At 37.6% G+C, this 23,334-nt stretch overlaps 1 protein-coding gene across 8 annotated transcripts in view; it reads left to right on the top strand.

Annotated features, from left to right (window-relative positions):
* LOC5568734 (large proline-rich protein BAG6) overlaps positions 1 to 23,334 on the top strand; it is a 57,706-nt gene that overhangs the window by 18,764 nt on the left and 15,608 nt on the right. For 2 of the 8 annotated variants that reach the window (XM_021842330.1, XM_021842329.1), the window contains exons 5-9: positions 6,206 to 6,400; positions 6,469 to 6,880; positions 6,964 to 7,116; positions 12,180 to 12,564; positions 12,624 to 12,781. In XM_021842330.1, coding sequence (XP_021698022.1) covers positions 6,206 to 6,400; positions 6,469 to 6,880; positions 6,964 to 7,116; positions 12,180 to 12,564; positions 12,624 to 12,781 — 1,303 coding nt within the window. Of the gene's footprint in view, positions 1 to 6,205; positions 6,401 to 6,468; positions 6,881 to 6,963; positions 7,165 to 12,179; positions 12,565 to 12,623; positions 12,782 to 23,334 lie in introns of all 8 variants that reach the window. The other 6 variants (XM_021842326.1, XM_021842325.1, XM_021842331.1 and 3 more) reach the window with 4 other exon arrangements.

Here is a 23,334-nt window from a genome sequence, read left to right as displayed (position 1 = left end):
ACATTAAAAATTCTTTCATCACATTTTTTTTTGTGATCAATTTATCAAAAAAGAACTGAATAATGTCAGGTGTTGTGAACAAAATCGTACAAATCGGTTGATTTGTCTCCAAGAAACCTAAAAATTTCAAAATTATGTTTTTTGAAGTTTTTTAGATTCTTATATGACCAGAGTGGTATCAGAAATATAAATGGTCATCACTCAATAACGGTTGCACCAAATTGCTTCATAATTTAGGGGGAAGTCCTCTATGCCCGGACAGTTTGAATTTTCCAAAAACGAATAATGATTTTATGATTTTAGTATTCCAGGATTATACTAAAATACGTTTTTGCAGTGTATACAAACTATGAAATTTTCATGTCTAAACGTAAACAAACAGTAGATGTTAAAAGTTTCGCTCTGATGAAATCTACTAAAAAAAATGTGAAACGGTAAAAATTCATACAAGTGTAGCCACAAATGTTTCTTATAATTTAAGCTGATGTTTCACCGTACGTTGACTTGCATCAATCACAATGCAAAATTTATTAGAAAATGTAGAATTTCCGGACACCTCTTTTCCTTTATGGCCGGACAGTGAAAATGTTAACCTAATAACTGGGATCTAATTTATAATTCGCTTTTTCATAAATGTATGGCACAAAAAACAAACAGCAACAAAAATAAAGCACAAACAACAAAACTTTCGGTCCTTGGAGGCCTTATAAAGTGCTGTAAACATGATGCTTTTAAGGCAAATGAGCGCACGAGAAGCAGCCACAAGATATGATGTACAGTCATCTCTCCATAAGTCGATAAAGAAGGGACAACAATACTGAAACAGTGCAAATATTTGAACCGCATATCAGGTAGCCATGAACACAAAATTTTACTATGGTTCTCTAACTAGATATAGTGATACGGAGGTCGAGTAAGGGAGAGTTGACTGTACCTAAGAGCACACTTCAACCTTCGAGCTGACAAAGAAATTGTGAAAAACTATAAACGCGTTGAATTCTCGAAGACTTTTTAATCTGAATACGAGCAACCGCTTATGCAACATAGAAGGTGACATATGACGAATCGATTTATAGCGCTGATCAAGAAGGAATTTATGGAACTGACCTCGCTAATATGCTTCATACGCTGTACTTCATGCAAAGATTGAACCCACAAGGCAAGTGCTGACATACGAAGCACCCCTTGGCCTTTTTGTGGGTTTGGTGTAAACTTTGATGGTAAAAATCATAGTGTCCGGCCATAGAGGACACATTTCAGTGGACACCATTTTTGGTACATAATGTAATGTAAATTGTAAAGGTTTTTTTTTGTTCTCATGTGAGTTTAAACTTAAAATAATGTGATATTTTTATACTGTACAAAAATTAACGGTAAAACTAATGTAGATTTTGAAATATTACCAAAAAACAAAAAGTGTCCGGGCACAGAGGATTTCCCCCTACACAAAGAATATGATATTTTTCGAAACAGAATATTAACCTGGCCTTCAATAGGATTTTCCATAGAAATATGCATGTTAAATTGCATTATTGCATGAGCATCCCATAACTGTGACCCATTATTTTGTAGAATACACAAATAAGCTTCTCACCACCTATTTCCATCACAACATTCATATTTCAATATATACTTCACTTCTTCTTATTCTTCTTGGCATTACGTCTTCACTGGGACAGAGCCTGCTTCTCAGCTTAATGTTCTTGTGAGCACTTCCACAGTTATTAACTGAGAGCTTTCTTTGCAAAAGTTGCCATTTTCGCATTCGTTTATCGTGTGGCAGGTACGATATACTCTATGCCCAGGGAAGTCAAGGAAATTTCCATTACGAAAAGATCCTGGACCGACCAGTAATCGAACCCAGACACCTTCAGGATGGCTTTGCTTTGTAGCCGCGGATTATAACCACTAGGCTAAGGAAGGTCCCTATAAAAATTTACAAAAAATGGTGGACAAATATCAAGTTGGTGTGGTCTTATATTGAAAAATAAAGGCATAACAGTCTCTATATAAACTTTAAACGCCAATAACAGCTACAAAACTTCAACTTCAATCTTGTATGTTTTGCCGATCAATAGTTTTAAAATTAGTAAGCTGTGCTGTTTTGTTAAATGAATAAGGCATACGAAAATGTACTAGAAAATTATGAACATTTGCATGAGAAAGCAAATTTCAAACTTTGAGCGTTGTTTTCTCAATGCCTACTTATTCCATATGGAACAGGCATAATTTATGGGCATTGTAGTTCGCTATGTAACCACAGGATCTTGATTAGAATTCTCATGATCTTCCCTAGGAGTCAGATAGGAATTTACATCTTGCCAGATAGGAAATAATGGCTTGCGTGGAATTTTGGTGATATTGCTTAGAATTTTAAATTCCGCTGCGATATTGGTGAAAATTCTCAATTCTCCGATGGAAATACTCAAAGGTTCATTGGCCTTCCCAGACTACAACTAACTTGCTCCAAAATCCGCTGAAAACATATTCAGAATCCGCAAGATTTGGCAAAGTTATTCAAAATGCAACTAGAAATCCACCATATTTGGGGGTCAACGTGGCGTAGTTGGCTGCACATTCGCTTCATAAGCGGATGGTCATGGGTTTGATTCCCAACCACCCCCCACAACTTTTCGTCAATTCGCTTAAAAAGCATATTCGACACTGTCCCCTCTTCTAGAGCATCTGCTCTAACTGATCCGGATAATTGGCAACCAACAAATGGCAATGGAAATGGACATCCTGACCTCGTTCTCCTGATGGACTGATTAACAACGGCAGCAAGAAACATCCACGAGCTCTTCGTCTACCTATGTGAGGCGGCTGCGCAGAGGAAACGTAGCAATCAGATCCAGTGTGTTAGGCCAGTGATCTAACGGTTCTCAGCTGACGTGATGCCTAACGGCGAATACAGCTTACACAAATAAAGTTATAGAATGAAAAAATCCACCATATTCTGCTAAATCACAGGACGCCTTAGAAATCTTAAGAGTTAACCAGGAATCGACAGATTTCGCATAACATCTCCAATAACTAATTATACATTCTTAGCATCGCGCAAGTAATCCTCAATGCCCGAAAGGAATACCCAGATTTAGCTCAGCATTGTCAAGAATCGGTCAGGTATCGAATAGTGGATCTTTTCTTAAAAAGTCGAACGTCATACATAATCTCTATCAAATTCATTGCACGCTGATGGCCTTTTGAGAATTTATTTTTGTTTTGACTGTTTACCACGCTATAAACGGCGTAGATAGGAAGCTTATGAGACATTTATTTCTCTAGATATTGTCAAGGTTATGAATTATATATTGACACTTCTGAAACTTACTTGAACGAATTTACTTGAAGTACGCAATTTACTTTATAAAATTCCATAAAGAGTAAAGAGACACGACTTTTTGCTTGTAATTCCACAACAAAGAGAACAGGCGATACAAAAAATTATGATAGAAACTCTGTATGAGTCATAGACTTTTTGATGCAGTTGTGTCAATGTTTGTGCTTTATTCAAACAAGGTATTTCAAATCTGAAGAGAAATTATTTTTATTACCTGTATCATCTATCGGCATACGCAAGTGGGCTGATTATGTTAATGCCTGAGAAAATATGTTGGAACTTTACTGCCGTTATACGCATAATTGTCCCATGTTACTTTTCCCACTATGTATTTCTCTGCATCAATCTCAAATGAAGTGCTAAATGTATAGGTTTTATTAGGCTGTGTAAAATTGTTTTCATATCATCTTTTTATTTTGGCTTTACATCCAATGTGAAGCACTACCTGTGTCACGTTATAAAGAACACTATGAAATAGTTTTAGTAGCTTACTTGGCAATGCATATTGGCCTTCGGACACTTTAGATGCTCCGGGTTTTCCGAGTTTATGCCTAAATCACATTTTTTCTGTCACTTATATTTATGTGCGGTGTGAAGTAATGGTGTCTTGATGTTGACGATTTCCTTAACCAATTGAAAATTGAATGCCGGTGGATACACTAAGGTTCATTCGAAATCTTCCGAAATATTGACAATGCCGCAAACTGGGGCAGATCGCTGTTTTCGACGGTCAAAACCTTTAGTACTATGATAATCGTCCTAGAGGTTTGGTGTCTTGGACAAAGTATTTTGGAATAATTTGTACTACATTTTGACTTCTTCGAAGATGATCTGGTTAAGTTGAAACTGATCTAGATCAGTTTTATCTTTTGATAGGAGCGTCCTAGCAAAAAACTTCCTTCTGCAAAGTTGTTCATTGAAACATATTTGACATTTTTTCGAAGATACTCTATCACTGACGTGAATGGCGTTGTATGACACTTTAGTAAAAACAGTCAAAAAAATCGATTTTGACCATTTTTTCAAACAAAAAATTGTTAAACAATGATTTATTATTTTGTTGGCGCTGTTCACCGTGGCCAACTCCGGTCGGGTCGGGTGGACTGTATTTCGTGGGTCGGGATTTCGGAATGAAAGGATAACACTACTGATATCAATCACTACTCACTACTGCACTTTATTATACTCTACACTTTACTATTTACATTTATTTGATCACTTTTCACTTGTTCACTCGATTATACGCGCGCGGATGTTAAAACAATACTGATCGTACGGGTGAGAGGGTCGCGTATTTATAATAGTGCGTACATGTTCTGGAATGTTCGCGTCTCAGCGCGACACGTGTTCCAGACGCGCGTGGAACATTCGCGACGCGTCGTCGTGTCGCTGCTGTGTGATGAGTGGCAGTGAGTGCCTCGATGACGCCTTTCTAACAACATTCATATACACACTCTCATACGGCTTCACTTTGCTAAATGCCTCATGAGCCTTTGCACGGGGCCTAACAATACACATCTTCCATTTTCAGTATAAAATTCACGTCAAAACTACCGTCAAGAGCAGTGTGCTTGGTCAAAATCGGTCTGCTACACTGCCCATAAACGCATAATTGTTCCATGTGAATATGAAATCCAGCAAACATGGGACTGACATGCATTTATGGGCAGTACAGTTAGTGGGACTCTTATGCGTAGAAATTCCCCCAAAACTCGGTATTTCTAGGCATAACCGTCCCACTTTCAATTTCATAGCAAAGTTTTTTTTAAAACCAACACTTGACTCTAAAGAACACCCATTTCCTTATATTATTGTGAAGAAATTTATCATAACCTCGGAGCATAAATGTGCCAAAATCTTTAATCGCGTTTTTCTCGGCTTCATATTTTGAAACATGGGACAATTATGCGTATAACGGCAGTTTAGTTGTATCTATGAGTATCTCCTCATAGAGATTAATGACATCATAAAACGAGCACACGATGATGCTAAAAACTGATCCATTTTGTTGCCAAAATCAGAGGGTGCCAAAAATGGATAATACGATTAAAAACTTATTTTGAAATGTCATAAGTAATAGGAACTGTATTAATAACTAGTGGTCCCGGCAAACTTCGTCTTGCCATCAAATAGGCTGTTGTAAAACGCCAAGAAACGTCCCGTGCAAAATGGAAGTTCCGTTCACTCCAGTTTTTTTCAACTTTCCCGTTAAATATTCTTTACTTTTTATATGCACAAACACGTCGGAACACCTCAGGAACATAACTATGGTAGAATTTTCAAAATCCGATAGCCCGTTTTCAAGCCATTTCGTGACATACAAACACCATTCCATTTTTATTTATATAGAAGATAGAAGATAGATGGATATCTTAGTCATGTATAGCCATATTATCTGAAAAATCCTCATAAAAACATGTATCTCGTGGTTTTTGCTTGGTTTATTTTTTTATTCCTGTTGGGTCTCTTTTTGGACTTTCTGTAGGCATAAGATCTCTAAAGTTCCTATTATCAAAACACGTAGTCGCTATTAGCCCTGGAATGTATATGGTCAATAATTGGATACCATATTGTTTTGCATAGGCATATATTTTGAATCTCTAGGGAAATTACTGCTTGAGTTCTTGAAGATGTCTAACGGGAACTTCAGACGAAATCTCAGCGAAATCGATTGAAAAATAACTTGGTGGTATTTTATGGAGTTGCTTTGCAAAAATCTAGCTATTATTTAAGGCACTTTAAACAAAAATTCTTGGAAATTCCCTTAGGATGTCCGATTTATGTTCAAATAAAATCCTGAATAAATCTCTGCTCTAACAAAAATGAATTTCGAATGAAATGTTGTAACATTTTCCTCATTTTTAGGACACTGCCGGCCGCGAAAGTGCCCAGCGTATTTTTGATCGCATATCCGAGGCGCTGCATTACATGTCCCACGCCCAGCATGCTATCAGCGACTTGATGCTGGATCTGCAAACTGCGACTCCCCGTCACCTGTGTTGTCGGCCAATGCTGGTCGAGCAGTCGGCTTTCGTAAGTTCTGGCATTGCTGCTGTTCCTGTGAGTTAGCGAACAAGCTAGTTTTCCTTGCACATTTTTACTTACTAATGTCCGTTTTATCATTGCAGAATAACATCAATCTGGCTAATTTGCTTCGTGCGACCAACAACAACAATAACACCGACATGGGCAACAACAACATCAACGCCCAGATCATCAATTTGCAAATACCGGGACTGACTGGAGCGACTCCCAATGGGCCAATGAATATCCCATTGCTGGATCTCGTTGGCCAGCAAAACAGACCGACGGGGGCTTCTGGTCCAACCTCGGGTATTGGAACAACTCCAACGACGAACGCCAATGGACCGGGTGCTGGTTCAACTCCGCCGACAAACCAACAACAAGGTCAGTCTGCTAGAAACGTGAACAACCTTCCAGATGATGTCGTGACTCGTGTCTATATTCCACTTTACCATCCTTCGAGCATACCACGTATGCGGAACATAATTCAAACAATGGGAGCACCACCGCCAAGAGGTTAGGGAATCCGACCCGAAACGTTCGATTGTATGTTCGGTTTGTCTTATTTTTTGCTCATTTTGTTTCACACCACACTGTAGATGGTTCCGCTGCGAGAGCTGCCAATCCTCCTCAAAGCAGCAGTGCCACAACGGCCAATGCCAACAGCCACGCTGCTGACGACCCTCAATCACAGCAGCAGCAGCAGCAGACTGCTTCCCCGTCGTCCTCGACTACCAACTCCCGAACGACCAGTGAGTCCGACTCGATTAGCTCGAGTTCCCCTGAACGATTGTCGAACTGTATGTTTCTCAATTCCGGTTCCATTCTTCCGCTGTGTAGTAGTGTTGTGTTTAATGTGTTTGTGTTGCTTTTGTGTAGTCTTGCGCGGACGTTTCAACAATTTGCTTTCTGACCACCTCACCTTATTGTTTTATTTTTGTTTTCGACTGAGATAGTTTTTTTGTATAATTGGCAGTGCGAGATGGGTCTTTTTGAAAAAAAAATAATCGGCTAGCAAATAAGTGATACTCGCTTAAAGCAGACGGTCATCCGCAAACATCGTTAGAATTCGAATTTTACGTCGTTATTTGCTAAAATGTGCTAAAACTAAAAGAGAATCGTTTTGGTTTACTCAAATTGGTGGACCCTTTCACTATAATGCTACCAAGTTAACAAGAAATCTTTGCTTTGTGCGAGAACTATGGAAATATGAGGAAATGAGTCAAACAGAGAAGCCAAACCATCCTTGAGTTTTTGACTGCTGAGTTGCGTGATTGGCAACTCATGTATAAAAAAACTTAATCGTGAGTTGTGAGATTTGAGTTTTTCACAACACTGCCCTTCCATTAGCCAGAAAAATAATCAGTGTGCGTCACGTGATATGGCTCATATTTCCCTTAAAACACATAGAGAACTTAGTGGCATCGTATAGAGGAAGAATGTAGTTAAAACCAATTTGCCGACTATTTTTAATTTAATCAGAAAAAAACCGTTTCCTGACCATTAGCACATTGCTAGTTTCGAATTCTGAGATTAAAATTACCCAGTGAATGAACGATTTAAAAAAAATGTTCTACGGTTTTGATATGTACGTGCAATCGAAACAAACTTTTTTTGTATAAGCGTGATCGACCGTTCTCAGTTGCTACTCCGTAATTGCAAGACCACCTGCATTGTGTAATGTGTAAGTGAGTACTGATGCTCTTATTATTATAACAAACAATAAAGGCGTTGACTATGTCAGAATGCAGGTCAATTTGGGAATGGAAGAGAAATGTTTACGTGTTACTCGCTTTAAGAAACCCGAGAAGTCCTCTGCACTTTTACAAATAAAAACACTGGGAGTTTGGATAGAAGCACCAGTTTTGACTACAGCCATTCTAGTCACAGTCTGGGGGATAGAACTATCGAATCGGATTGGAGCCAATCGAACATGACAGGTAGACAGTGCTTGAATCGTGGGTAGTATTGTGATCGTAGATATATTGAAATCGAAGAATAACAAAAAAATAATTCGCATTAAAGGACAAATTAACCAAACTTTATTGGTTTTTAAAACAAAGTGCAGCTCAAAAATATTCGGCGAAATGTAACCTCAACCCTTAAAAGCCCGAGATGAACCATGTATTTTTAAATGACCACAATTCGGAGACTAGTAGATCAATTAATATGAAATAAATTTTGAGGTAAATGCGATTAGTTTGTCTTCCAATCCTTGAGTGAGACATTCCCCCTGACCCCTCCCCCTTCTCTTGGCAACGAAAAAAGCGTGGACAGGAGGTGTCCAAAATTGATTTCAAACGGATATCTCAACATTTGGGCTAGAAGGTTGATGTCTTCGGCAATGTTATTCAGCAGATCAAGGATTATCTTTAGATGAAAAATCTAATTGAGAATTCATACGCAAGGTAGCACTAGTGACAATTTTTATTCAATCGTCTATATCTCGAGATCCTTATTAGCTAAAAGGTTGGTGTTAACGGCAAAGTTTTTCAGCAGATCAAGGGCTATCGGGCGGAGATGGGTTTGATTGTCAATTTTCCGCTAGGTGGCGCTAGTGACAAATTTTCTTCAATTGTCTGTATCTTAACATCCTTATCAGCTAGAAAGTTGGTGTCCTCGGCAAGGCTGTTCAGCATATGAAGGGCTATCTGGCGGTAATTCGAAATTCTTGAGATACAGGCAATTGAAGAAAATGTGTTACAAGTTTCATTATGAGTAGATGGTTGAAGTACAAACACTTGAAATTGAATATAAGTAAAACTAAATTTATATTGATTTCACGGAATCGAACCATTGTAAACATTTCAATACAAATTGATGAGGAGACAATTGATCGCGTGCACGAGATTAAATATCTTCGCGTTATAATGAATCTTAGACCTGATTGAAATGTCTATAAAAAAATTAAAATTTAGTACTATACCACTTCATCCCAGCAAAATCTCTCTAAAAATTTCAGCAAGGCAAAATTTGCAAAAATTTGCTGTATCAGCGAAAAAAAATGGTTTTTGGAGGTGAAAAATCTTATTGAGAATTTATTTGCAAGGTGATTATGATGATGATAATAATGTCCCGCCACATACCCCTGCAAAGGTTTAAACAAGACGGTGTATCTTCAAGTTAATTCATTCTGATTATTTTAACCGGATTTGCTATCAATAAACGGTTGATTAGTTTTATAAAGAGCTTCATAGTATACAGGAACAATAAAAATGGCAAAATATTGCACTCTCAAAAACAATTTTTCATGAATTTTACTAGTTGAACGAAATCGAAAACTTTGCCAGAATACATAACCCCTAAGTCTGAAGCTGACTTAAAAACTATCTGTAACATTCGCATTTTCAAGAAATTACTTACATTCAACCAGAAAATTTACTACTGATTCATAAAATCCTCCAACAGCCAATACTCAATTCAAATTATGAGTAATCAAACAGTCTTTTATATCTGTGCACTGTGCGTTGGACTCAAACCTTTGTTTCTACACACAAAAAAGAATACTTAATTACCGTACACCTAACAATTACACGACACTGAAGACGGCCTTACAATTGAGGTCGAAATACGCGTACGCGTTTGATAACTTCACAGCCCATTTTCTCTATGCCTACTTTTTACAGATGGGACTGACTTGCGATTCACGGCAGTATGCTTCTTAAAAATGCTTCCCTTTTCTCACTACATCGCTAACTATGTTTCGAAATAGTTTTCAATCTTTCCACTACTGTCAGGGGTTATTTTTTTCATCTTTTCTTTAACTGAGTTTTGAATTGAAGTTTAAAAATTCTTTATGAAGATTTTGGCACTCAATCGTACTACATATATTGCAAATTTTCTTCAGTCATTCAACATTTTTACCACAATTAATCCGGATATGTATACTTCAAAGAGTTTCTTATTTTCTCTAAAATTAAACAGGCAGCAAAGAATTTAATAAATAGATAGACCAATATGTGCTTACAAATGTGGCTTTGTTTCGTTTTCACTTGAAACTAAATTAGAGAATCCTTCATTTTCATGAAAAAAAAAAGAATGAAGAAAAAAAATATTAGAAGTTAAGTTGAAATACATAAACACCTATATTAAAATCAACTATTTTGTTTGAAATTCCTTGCATCATTGCCTAACGGCTACTACTGGAGCACTAGCGCAACTACTGGAACACGTGTACCAATAGTGGCTTAAGCGATTTTATGTTTAATATTTACCTCAAAGTAGAGGTTGACATCTTTCGATTGACGACAAAAGATCTTTTTAGGACTTTTGTTATTATGTTATATTTTTTTTTGCTTTGATAATAAACTAACCCTATTCTATTTAAAGTTTTAAAGTTTCGAATGTTATTTTACATCTACACAAATAGGTACTAAAATACGCGGGCCGGGAAAACTCCATTTTTTTTTCAATCAAAACACAACTACTCAATATCTCACTTATTTTCTGTGAAGTGCTTTGTTTGTTTCACTACCATTCAATTTTAGTTGAAGTTGAAGGTCACAGATCCTCCACAAAATCATGTTTTAAGAAAGATTTCAAATCGATCCTTTGTTGGAAATTGTGATACATATTTTAATTGAGATACGATAAATTCCATTCCGTTTGTAGAAAAGCATAGAATCCTCTCTCGCTCAAGAAGCGTGACCTCAGATCTTAAGCACAAGTGACGGCTCGTAACCTCACTTTTCTTTTGTTCAACGACAGTAGAAATTAAAATTTTAGCAAATTTACAAACCAGCGCAAAACATAAATGATTAAAGTCGACATTTAAAACATTATCTATCCATTAGATGCGCATTATTGATTAATTCAATAAATATTGTTTGTTGAACATAAATATTTCAGTTTAGAACTGTATAGAACCATTGTGATCAGTTTCATATCAGGATCATATAACGGGGGGGTAACGACTGTTAATTTTGATCTTAATCGCTTACAGTTGGCGCCAGTGGCAAAAAGTACAGACAACAACCCTTCGAGCATTCAGTGTATCTGTGCTGGCCGCCTAGCGGCGACACTGATGTGTGTATTCCTTTCACTGATCGCGCTACGCTGGATTCTCAAATTTCTCAAATTTCAAACACAAGCGCATGGAAGAATGGTAGTCGGTGAACTCTCAAAACGTATGGAAAATAATGAAAAACGTAAATTACTTTCAATTAGAAAACTGGATCGAAAAAGTAGTGATTAGAAATCAAGCGTAATATGAATACATAACTTTTTGTGTTTAGTTCATTTTCCATTGAGCTTTCTTTGCTACAGGATTTCGTTTTTACTACCACTGAAAAAGAGTCATCTATTGCCTTTTCAGTTTTGAATATCGCCCTATTGGAGACCTTAATTTGATAATCACAAACCATACCATGCGTTTACAAGCACTTCATACTGGACATCAATGCTATCATGCGACGTAGCAAGCAATACAATAACCATTACGTAACAAAGCACGAAAAAAAATATTGAGAATTTTGGCAGAAATATTTACAGATAAGTTGTGAACCTTTCTGAGTACCAAAATAAGTAGGGGATGAGGCCTGAGTACTCACAGGGAATTGCGTTACTTTCGCAGATACACTAGGCCTTTCAAAGTTTCGAATGTTCAATTGTAGTTTTTTTTAACTATTTCTCGAACCATCAATTTTAAATGTTACTTTTTGAACTAATTGATTCACGATTTTAGCATGATTCCACACCCACTCATTACTAAAAAGTAATACCAAACAAAGTTTTCATCATAATTGTGCAATAGCTTCAATCGTTCCTTTTAATAAACAGCGATCAAACTCAACAACATTATTTCTTCTCTTTCCAGCCAACAATGCCCAAATGCAGGTGGCACGTTTGATCCAGGCGGTCGTCAATGCTGCTCCGATTCACGCCGATATCCATGTACAAATTAACGCTGGCGGAAACCCACCCGGATCTTCGGCACCGAGCACTCCTGGCACTGGCAGCACTACAACCAGCAACAGCAACGGAGGTCCTCAAGCCAATCCTACGATGACCAACAATACTTCGACCAACACCAACAGCGGTAGCAATGATAATGGGTCCCAATCCCGCTTCGCCACTGTGACTCTTCCGACGACCTCCACGCAAACCCGTTCCACTTCTAGACCGCATGTGCACAGCATCCCACCGGCGCATATCCGGAATGTTCGTCCCATTCCGGCCAACTTGCTGTCCTCGTTCGATAGGTTCGTTCTCGAAACGCTATATGTTGTTCAATGTTCAATAATCTTTTTTTCAATCATAGGTTCTTACCGTGCAACAGTCATCACATTCGTGACATTACAGACCGTGCTGCTTCTGATTCTGCTACGCCGCGCAATGCCACTTCCGTTAACAATGCCAGTAGCAATAATAGCAGCAGTGGATCGACACCTACGCCAGCTACTAGTCAACCAAGTGCGCGTAAGTAGTTAGGGGTAGGCGGGGCATAGTGAGCACCCGGCATTATCTCTGTGAAATTTCCCTTGCTAAAATTTAAATTAAATTGTGGTTGGTTCACTGTGATCAATACTATCAATATTTGGTAAAATTTTGAAATTTGTTCATTTCGGGAAAAAAAGTGTTCGTTGGCTATATTGTGGCTCAAAGGTATGAAAATCAGTCATTTTAAGATAACTTTATCGAAGTGTAAATAATCGATAATAGGTTGTTGTCCAGTATAATAGTAACTTAACTTAAAAAAAATACTTTAGAAGTTGTATTAGGAAGACTATGTATACTTGATCTCACCCTATTTTTCTGGGAATCTGAAACAGTTTCATTCCAAGCGATTTTGTGCAATATTTTGTCTATACGAAAGACTACCGTCAAACGGGGTGACTTGCAACACTTTTCAACTTCAATCAACCAAAACCATGATCTAAACGTCATCTAAAAATTTAAATTCCTCGTAGAACTTTGAATGGCCGGCCCGCCCACAGAATGGGATGACAGAAGATTGAATCGAATTATTTTGTCATATCGAAAGTCATCAAAAAGGTGAAATTTTTTAAATGTCCTTGTGCGGGGTGACTTGCAACACTCAATGCTAATTTAGTTTATGCCAACAAAATGTTGATATTTTTCATTGATCACACTTGTTATGTATTATTATTCATGTATTTAAAGCATTCGAACCAGTACAATACCATTTTGATTACCATTTTGTAAGAAAATAATTGAGCTATTTTTGTATGGAAAAAAGAGGCGTGAAATCATCAAGGTACAATATCTTAACTGAACAATATTTTTGACGAGTATTTGTAGTTGATTGATGAATTATTACTCTTTTAATTATAAAGAAGACTTGACAGAAGGTTTTTAATTTTTATAATATTCTAAATTGCTTAGAAATAAAGTGTTGCAAGTCACCCCGCATAGGTACATTAATTTAAAAATTAATTTTATTAAAAAGTTACTGCTACAATTTCGTACAATAAAATTTGTCATATTATCACTTATTAGTTATAGAAACACCATGTAGATTATTACTTTTGTAAATTAAATCTATCTCATGTTTTCAGGTCACGATTTTGAACCTCCATCAAGTATCAGTTTTCAAGACATTTAAAAGAATTATGTTTAATGTATAAACATATTTATAATAACAGCTTTAATCGTGGCCGTTACTTGAATTGTGAGTCGCACGTATTGAAGCACCCATTTAAAACAAATTTTCTTTTGAAATTTGGGTTTTATAGTGAAATTTAGTTGTAAATTACAATGTGTTGCAAGTCACCCCGCCGTTGCAAGTCACCCCGTTTGACGGTACGTCAAAGCAGGAAATTGATCAGATGGCATTACGAATAATATTTTAGAAGCAGTATGTATTAACTCCTTAGATAATTCAACAAAGATTTTTTTAACGACTTTGTGTATATTCTATGCAAACGTCTCAAACTTTCAGTACTTGTAGATATAATAACAAAAATCAAACGCACAATTACATTTTTTTTTTATTCCAGATGCTTTTTCTGTTTAGGCTGGGGACACTTGATCCCACAGATAAAACATAATAGGCATTATAAGTTTCTTCGAATTTCTCAGAAGTGTTGTATCTTATACGATAAAATAAGTTCTAAAATCATTGTTGTGCTTAGCTTCATTGCATGTAGTAAAAAAAAGGATCAAATCTCCTCTATTTCAAATTCCTTCCTTCAGTATGTTTGTTAAACCCACTGATCAAGTGTAACCAAACTTTTTTAAATGATAATTAAGACCAGGGCTCAGTTACCAGTCAGACATCGCACGCGTAGGACGTATTTCTTAGCCTCTCGCTTTCGTTCGCAATTCGTAAAAAATGTTCGGTGCGCGGAAAAATACTTTAGTTATCGATTTTAGTGTTCTCCCAGTTAGCCCTGATGTGGCAAAAGTGCAGCAGTTCCTGGAGAATGAAATAAAGCTCCAATATACGGACCTCAAGAGCCTACAGTTGCATCACTCACGCAAATGTGTGCTCATTGCAATGAAATCAAAGGAGATCGTCGCACGCTACCAATCGGACCATAATTGGAAGCGGTCAATGCTGTGTGATAATACAAAATTTAGGATTCCGGTCTATGCGAATTGTGACGCAGTGACGGTTCGGGTTCACGACTTTTATGTTTCACTTGGGGTTGTAGATTCACTCTTTGTTTAAACTTTCGGTATATTGAAGAGAAAACTAAACTACGTGTGGTTTCTACCAGATCACAGAATCTTCTGCTGCTGGATCTATATTCGATACGCTTCTTAGCCTACTTAATAATCGATCGGCTTCTCGGCCGTATAACGACAGGGGTTGGATCGTTTTACCGAACGCGCTAGATTAGATTCGTACGCGGTACGCTACAGTCCTTCCTTCTCAATAACCTTGCTATATCTAATTCTTCTTAAAATATAATTTGAACTTAGGTTTAAATAGTACAATTCAGATCGTATTTCAATAAAATTCATTAATTAAAATCGAATGCACTATGCGCAAATTTTTCCTCAAAACCAGACCGGTCAAACTTTATCTTTCATTTCTCGAGCGCGACTCCTGCACAGAGGAAAAAAATATTTCGATTTCCATACGAAACGGTTATGAAATTTTACCAAAAGAAAATATTATAAATTTCATACGATGGCGTTATGAACGAATTAGTTTGTGGTATGGTATGAGTTTTGCAGTACAGTAGTATAGATTTCATAAAAGTGTCGTATGAAATCTATGGATATATGTTATGAACTTCAAAGTGTATTTATATGAAGCTCAATATATTCAAGTATGATCTTTATACGCAAATTAATGTAATTTATTTCATATTATTATGCCTTTCTTTATATTTTTATTTTAACTAGGGGTGTTCTCGAATTTTTTTTTTCAAATTCATACAACAAAAATACAAATAAAACATTTAAAACAAAAATATAAAAATAAACATTTATCAGAAACCATACATTTTATCATTGTTTGTGAATTACAAATCAATAATTTATCTCCCCGTTGCAACTGTCATCGAATCTAATAACGCCGTTCTTTGATTTGGAAAAAAAGCTTAGCATCACTCATGGAACCTTCTTCGTCACTATTGATAAGTTGGACAGATTCTGTAGAAGATAGACGATTAATAATTTGAAACATAATATTAAACCTAAAAACAAACTCACGTTTTTGATGCCACGCTCAAATAACTTCGTATTTCCATTCTGTTACCATTGCACGAGACAAAGTTTAGCAAATTTTATCGTTTGCCCAAGCCTCCACATTTGCGTCACTTTACATAGAATTATCGATATTAATAAATACATTTTATTATTATTCTCTTGCTATTTACCTTTAAAAACAGCCATCGTATTCGCCAGAACTTAAAAACTCGCGAGCTTCATTTGTTCAAACGCCATTTTGTTCCGTTTTGATGCTCGGTTCATAAGAAAATCGTATGATATTTTTCAAACAAGGCTTGCTTTGGATTTCATAAGCACATCGTATGAAATATTATAGGGCCGCGTATGAATCTTGAATCTAATTCGTATGTTCTTCATAAGCGAGTTATGAAAATCATACGCGTCGTATGAAATGTTTTTCAGCTAGAGCAAAATACTGTATCATACGAAAGGTATTATGAGTAACATAACTTCAGTTTTCTCAGTGGGTCATCATCAGGCTACCGCTCGTTTTCTGACGTCTTGCTCTCTTAGGAATCGGTTCACTCAATACGTCCGGAAACCCTAGGAATGGTTCTTCCTCGGCATCGGATCCGGCACAACCTTGGTACTCGTCTGACTCCGCGCGCCCGCGCTTCCGATTCATTTCCGGAAGTAGCAACTTGGATCCTCGAACCGGAGTATGAGTCAGCTTCAATTGATTCTTGTGAGCCATGATCGTCGTCCTGTGGAGGGAGATTTGAAAGGTGTTTTTAGAAAGTTGTTTCACAAATCTCGCCTCTATCCACCGTTGAGGATCAGTTTTCTTGTAATTTTTATAGTAAATTATATCTCCTTCCACTAATTTATCAAAAGGATCCGGTTTAGGAGGAGTTATTACAGGAATGTCCACGGGAACAGGTTCTTTTAAAAATTGTTTGTAACCCTTTTTTGGATTTATCAAATCAAGTAGTATTTTTGGTTTGTACGATAAAACTTTATGTGACGGTGGGACTCCTTCTTTGCTAGCAATTTGATTGCGATAGTTAATGAGAAAATAATTGATTTTAGAAGTTAAATCTAAATCTCGTAACTGAGGATCCAACAGGTACTTTTTGAACACATCTTTTACTACCCTGACTAAACGTTCAGCTTGGCCGTTGCTGCTTGGATTATATGGAGGGCTTTTCATTACTCTCACTCCATGTTTTTCTAAGAACGCTACAAACTTCTTTGAATTGAAAGGCGGACCTCCATCCGTTACCATCACATCAGGAAGCCTATACCTGGCAAAAACTGTGATGAGAGAGTTTATCACACGTTTTGCTTCTGTTCCATGTAACATGACCTCTACCTCCACCCACTTTGAGTGACTATCAACGATGAGCAGAAATGTTTTACGTTCAAAATAGAAGAAGTCTGCATGTAACCTACTAAAAGGCCGCGATGTTGGTATCCAATTACTATGAGGAGGTTTGGCAGGTACCGTGCCCATTTTGATACAGGCTTCACATCTTTTTACAAAATTTTCGATGTCCAAATTAATACCTGACCAAAAAACTTTTTGACGTGCTAACTGCTTCATCTTTACGATGCCGATATGGTTCGCATGTAATAATTTAAGGACATCTGCCTGTAGGACTGCAGGTATAATAACTCTGTCTTGATAGAGAAGGCACTTCTGGACCACCTCAAGATCCGTTCTAATTGAATACAAGTCCTTAAGCGAACGTTGAACATTATCAGGCCACTCACTTTCTACAAATTGCAACACCTCTGCCAAGCAAGAGTTTTTTTCAGTTTCTCTAGCAATCAAATTGTAATCCAACGGAAACACATCCGAAAAGTTCAAGCTATTGATATTACCTATATCAAGACTCTTGGGAATATACTGCTCCAGTGGAAAACGCGAGCAAAAATCAGCGTTTCCCATGTTTGTTGATGCTCTGTATGCAATTTCGAAATCATAAATGGATAATTCCATTGTATATCTCTGGAGTCTAGTTACATATAACGAATTGTTACCGGATTTGCCGAAAATTCCTACCAAAGGTTTGTGGTCAGTATAAACCTTAAACTTTTGGCCAAAAAGAAATTTGTGGAATTTCTTCAAGGTACAAACTAACGCCAATGCTTCTAAATGAAGGATTGGGTATCGTTTTTGTGCAGAATTCAGCGAAAACGATGTAAAACATATGGGTTTTTCTAATCCATTGATTTCATGGGCTAGAACACCACCCAATCCGTATGAACTAGCATCCGAGACAACTATTAGAGGTTTCTTAGGATCGTAGAATTCCAGCAAATCAGCCTTCAACAGAGCTTCCTTGCTGAACTGGAAAGCTTCTTCACAATCATTTGTCCATTCAAAAATTGCATCGTTTGCTAGCAGGGCGTACAAACTCCTTAGTTTGGAAGACAGATTGGGAACGAACTTATTGTAAAAATTAATCAAACCAAGAAATGCTCTAAGTTCTGTTACGTTTGTCGGCGCTTTAGCTTGACTTATCGTCGAAACTTTTTCAGGAGATGGCGATAGTCCCTTGTCAGTAATGAGATGTCCTAAATAAGGCAATTGTGAAACAAAAAACTTACACTTCTTGAAGTTTACTTTAATATTAGCATTTGAAAGTCGTACAAGAACCGAATCCAATATTTCAACACATTTTTCAAATGTTTCAGCTGCAATAAGGACATCATCTAAGTATACACTAACACCCTCTAGCCCATGTAGGACCTGGTCCATAATTTGTTGAAAAATTGCCGCAGAACTTGAAGCTCCTTGCGGAAGTCGGTTGTAGGTGAATAATCCTTTCATGGTGTTGATTACAGTGAACTTTTTGGACCGCTTAGACAGAGGAACCTGCGTGTACGCCCCCGCTAAATCAAGACAACAGAATACCCTACAGCCTGCTAATGATGCAAAAATGTCCTGTGCTAGTGGTAGTGGATAAGTATTTGGAACTATTGCTTTATTGATTGATGCTTTGCAATCTATTACCAATCGTATATCTTGATCTTTTTTAACTACCACTATCACAGGCGATGCCCACTCACTAGCCTTTATGGGTGTGATTACCTTCTGCTGCTCCAGCATTTCCAAATGTTCCGCTAGTTTATCCTTTAGCTTGTAGGGTACCGTATACGCCTTCTTGAAAATGGGCTGCTCGTTTTTCAGGATCAGTTCCCCCTCATAGCCTACGATAGGTTCTGAAAAATCTTTATCAAAAATTTTCTTGTACTTTTGTTTCATACTGTCAACAATGTCGTCAATACCTTTCTGCTCATTTAGATTATTCACCAAAGTAGTATTCGTAAATCCAGATCGCCATCCAGGGAAGAAACAGTCAAGCCATGATCTTCCAATCAAAGGAACAAAACTGTTATTGCATTTAAGCACTACTAACTTTAGTTGTGCAATCAAGCCATTCAACTCTACTTGCACAGAAATTTCGCCTAAAATCCTCAGCCGCGCACCATCAACAACAATAAGCTGTCAATTGATGTTACGCATCGGAATTGCCTTGAAAAATTTCCTACAATCGGCCTCACTGATCACAGAAACAGCTGATCCTGAATCAATTTCCATTTTCAGCCAACAGTTTTGCACCTTTGCTTCAATCATGCATGGTTCATTTAGTTTGTTAATCGCAGAAATCATTAAACACTCCATTCCATCTGTTTCTTCGTCTGAATTATCATGTCCACCTGACCGCTTGAAATCGTAGCTCGTGTCTTTTTCACCCTTCTCAACATGATGCACTGAGTTTCGATTTTTCAAGCTATAACAGTCTCTTCTCAAATGACCTCGTTTTTTGCAGTAATTACATATCGCATTAGCATATGCACCACGATTTCTAGCTTCAGACGGTGATCTACCACGAAAGCTAACACGCCTATCGTACCGATTCACGTTCCTGCCTCTGTATGACCTGTCTAATCTGTCACGTCCATAGTCTCGACTACTTTCACCAACCTTTTGACCTAATCTACTCTTCACTGAATGCACTTCATCTCTTCTTGTATCGCTACACATCGCTTTAGTTTGTCTGTTGGCTACCTCACTGCTAAGCAATTTCTTTTCTATTGTGTCCAGTGTCAGTGTCTCCGACATTAGCAAAGACTTTTGCAGCTCCCGATCATGAAGTCCCATTATCAAACGATCCCTGATTGCAGTTTCCTTCAACTGCTGAAAATTGCACAATTCTGCCTGAAGCTTCACCGACAAAATGAAACTTTCAGCTGATTCATCTGCTTTTTGAAAACGATTATAAAAATAGAACCGTTGCATCATGTCGGGATCTACCTTGTCGAACCTTTCCTTCAACTTTTTCACCATATCAGCGTAATTCAATGTTGCTAATTCAACAGTGGGAAATATAAGTTTCAGCTCATCATACACAACCGGGCCGGTTAGAGCAATCAGCACCGATTTTTTTGTTTTCTTCCGTCCAATTATTGAAAGAACTAAGATGCTCCAAACGTTCCATATAATTTGTGAAGGACGTACCCTTCACATAATGGTCTAACGTTCCAAACGAAGGCATGGTGCAATAGCAACAATCATCAGAACTAGAAAAAAAATCCACTTACTTGATGCACTTTTTCTAACCACTGGTGCAACTGTTGATCACACTGTTGTTTACGTCTGTATGAGACACAGTCAGTTGAGTCTTCTCACTACTCACAACCGCTCACAACCAGAGAACTCTCACCAGTCAGCACAGTGACAAGTTCTCCCAAAGCGACAGTACTCCCTCTCTCTCGCAAAGTGCTCTACCACACGATCGCTCACACGCTCACCACTCTTGCTCGTCGTTAGTGAGTGGGTCGGTAGAATGGGTGGCACGCCGACTTTCTTTTTGCTGATGCTGAGGCAAACAATGGTTCCGCGGTAGAACAAAAATGACCAAATCGGTGGGAGCGGGGTGGAGTACTGTGAATAATGGAGAAATAAAATGGTGAAAAGTTGCACAAAATTAAATTTTTGGTTTCACAATATAAATACGCTATTACAAATGCTTGAGACACATGAATTTACACGCCGAACGAAGCGCTAAATGTTTTGTTCCTCAACAATAGTGGTTTCTGCGCTCGTGTACAGACAAGGTACATATCACCCACACTACTTAAAAATTGCTGGTTGAAAATTTAAACAAAGATCAGCTGTTCCCAGCAAACTCAAATGGCAGTATTTTCAACCAGCAAATTTGCGCATGTGTTCGTGACACCGCTCGGCGAGAGCTCAATGGCTCTGACTTGAACAAGGCGTTTTGACCTCTTCAAAACTGACACAAGCACACTGTCTTCGCACAAGTTTTCTAGAGCTTACCACCCTCTACAAAAACTCTGCTTTCTACTTACACGGCTCACTCTGGAATTTCCTTGCTACAGGAGTTATTCCGTATGAGGCACAATATCACTTTTACAATATCACTGTTTTTCCTCGTCGCCAGCTTTTATGTTTCACTTGGGGTTGTAGATTCACTCTTTGTTTAAACTTTCGGTATATTGAAGAGAAAACTAAACTACGTGTGGTTTCTACCAGATCACAGAATCTTCTGCTGCTGGATCTATATTCGATACGCTTCTTAGCCTACTTAATAATCGATCGGCTTCTCGGCCGTATAACGACAGGGGTTGGATCGTTTTACCGAACGCGCTAGATTAGATTCGTACGCGGTACGCTACAACGACCTCGCACCATCCATGAGTCACGCAACCGTCGTCGATCACATGTTGAAGTATGGAGATGTGATCTCCATTAGGAATGAAAAGTGGAAGCACTACTTTCCGGGCATTCCTAACGATGTGCGAGTCCTTAGAATGAAATTACTAAGGCAAATTCCATCGTTCATTACAATTGACAACGAGCATACTATGGTCTCTTATATCGGCCAGACCAAATCATGCCAACGGTGTACCGAACCGTATCACCCTGGCAAAAGTGCCCGGATTCAGAAATCGCGCCCGCTGATAAATCTGATCAAATATCACCAGCATCGAAAACATCCGACGAGTTGTTTGACGAAGATGACTTCCCACCGATAAACAACGATCGACAAAAATCACCATCCCCTGTTCCTGAAGAAGTGAAACAGCAGAACAATGACGACGACTGGACTTCTGATGACAATGGATCAAAATCATCCACCGAACACAATGAGGCTACAAATAAGCGACGGCTATAAATTTTTCGATATATAATAGAAAGTAAAAATTGGCTCTATGATGCCGAATACGGCGAGTGAGCCTTCAAATAAACGAAACAGTAAAAAAAAAGACCAGGGCTGATAGCAGATCTCTGTTTAGAGACTTGATCTCTATTTCAATGCATGTCTCTAAACAGTCACTATTTTTGGTCTCCTTGCAGTAGATTCTGAATTGAAAAGCTAACCAGGTATTATTCTAAACAACAAAATGCTATTCTCTCATATCTTATGTTCTCGACCTAAAAGCCACGATGAAGAGAAGAATGCAAACACACTCGATTACCAATGCATTAAGGACGAGATCGTAAGTTATGCGAGTATTCTTGGATTTCCTTTAGACACTTTCGCACCAATTTCAGCGTTCCTCCGAATTTCCAACAGTTACTTTAGTAGATCATCCAAAGATTACCACAGGAGTTCTCCCAAGAAAATTTCCAAGGGTTTATAAAAGGATTTGCCTGGAACCCTTACAAGAATTCCTTGTAGAGTTCCTATGCAGTTTTTTTCAGTTATATCTCCAGTTATTCGTATATGAAATCCTACGTGAATCTACGGTTTATCTCAAAAATGCTCCAGAATTCTACCAGCGATCTTTCCAGGAATTCTATGAAAATCTCTTCTTTATTATGAAATTTAATAAATTCGTCCAGTGTTTTATTTTTCACTATCTCCCGAAATTTCTCCAACATTTTATCCACGAATTACTCTTGCAGTTCTTCCAAATAATACTCAAGTAATTATCCAAGTAAAATATGAATAGATTATTAAATATTTCGTTTAGATTCATTTCCTGGAAAAAAAATCCTATTAATTTATTTGAGATATTTCTTTGAAAATTTCTGCTCGAAATTCTAGAGAAAACTCTGGAGTAGCTTCAAATTCTTAAAAAATGAATGACAGTTCTGGAGGAAATGTTAAGAAATCAGTGGGGACATCTCTGGAGAAATTATTGCTTGAGTTCTTGAAAATGACCAAAACGGAAATCTTAAATGAAGTCCTAGCTAAATCGATTAAAGAATCACTGGACAGACTCCAGGTTTTTCATAGGAAATTTTTAAAAGAATTTTTATAGGAATTGCTGAAAATATTTATATTGGAGTCTCTGAAGTAGTTCCTGGGGTTATCCTTGAAAAGTCCAAGTTGAATTCTTTAAGGTGT

Source organism: Aedes aegypti, chromosome 2 (assembly GCF_002204515.2).
Source record: "Aedes aegypti strain LVP_AGWG chromosome 2, AaegL5.0 Primary Assembly, whole genome shotgun sequence".
Taxonomy (NCBI): domain Eukaryota; kingdom Metazoa; phylum Arthropoda; class Insecta; order Diptera; family Culicidae; genus Aedes; species Aedes aegypti.
Note: the sequence above shows the minus strand (reverse complement) of the source record. Positions and strands in the feature narration are given on the sequence as shown.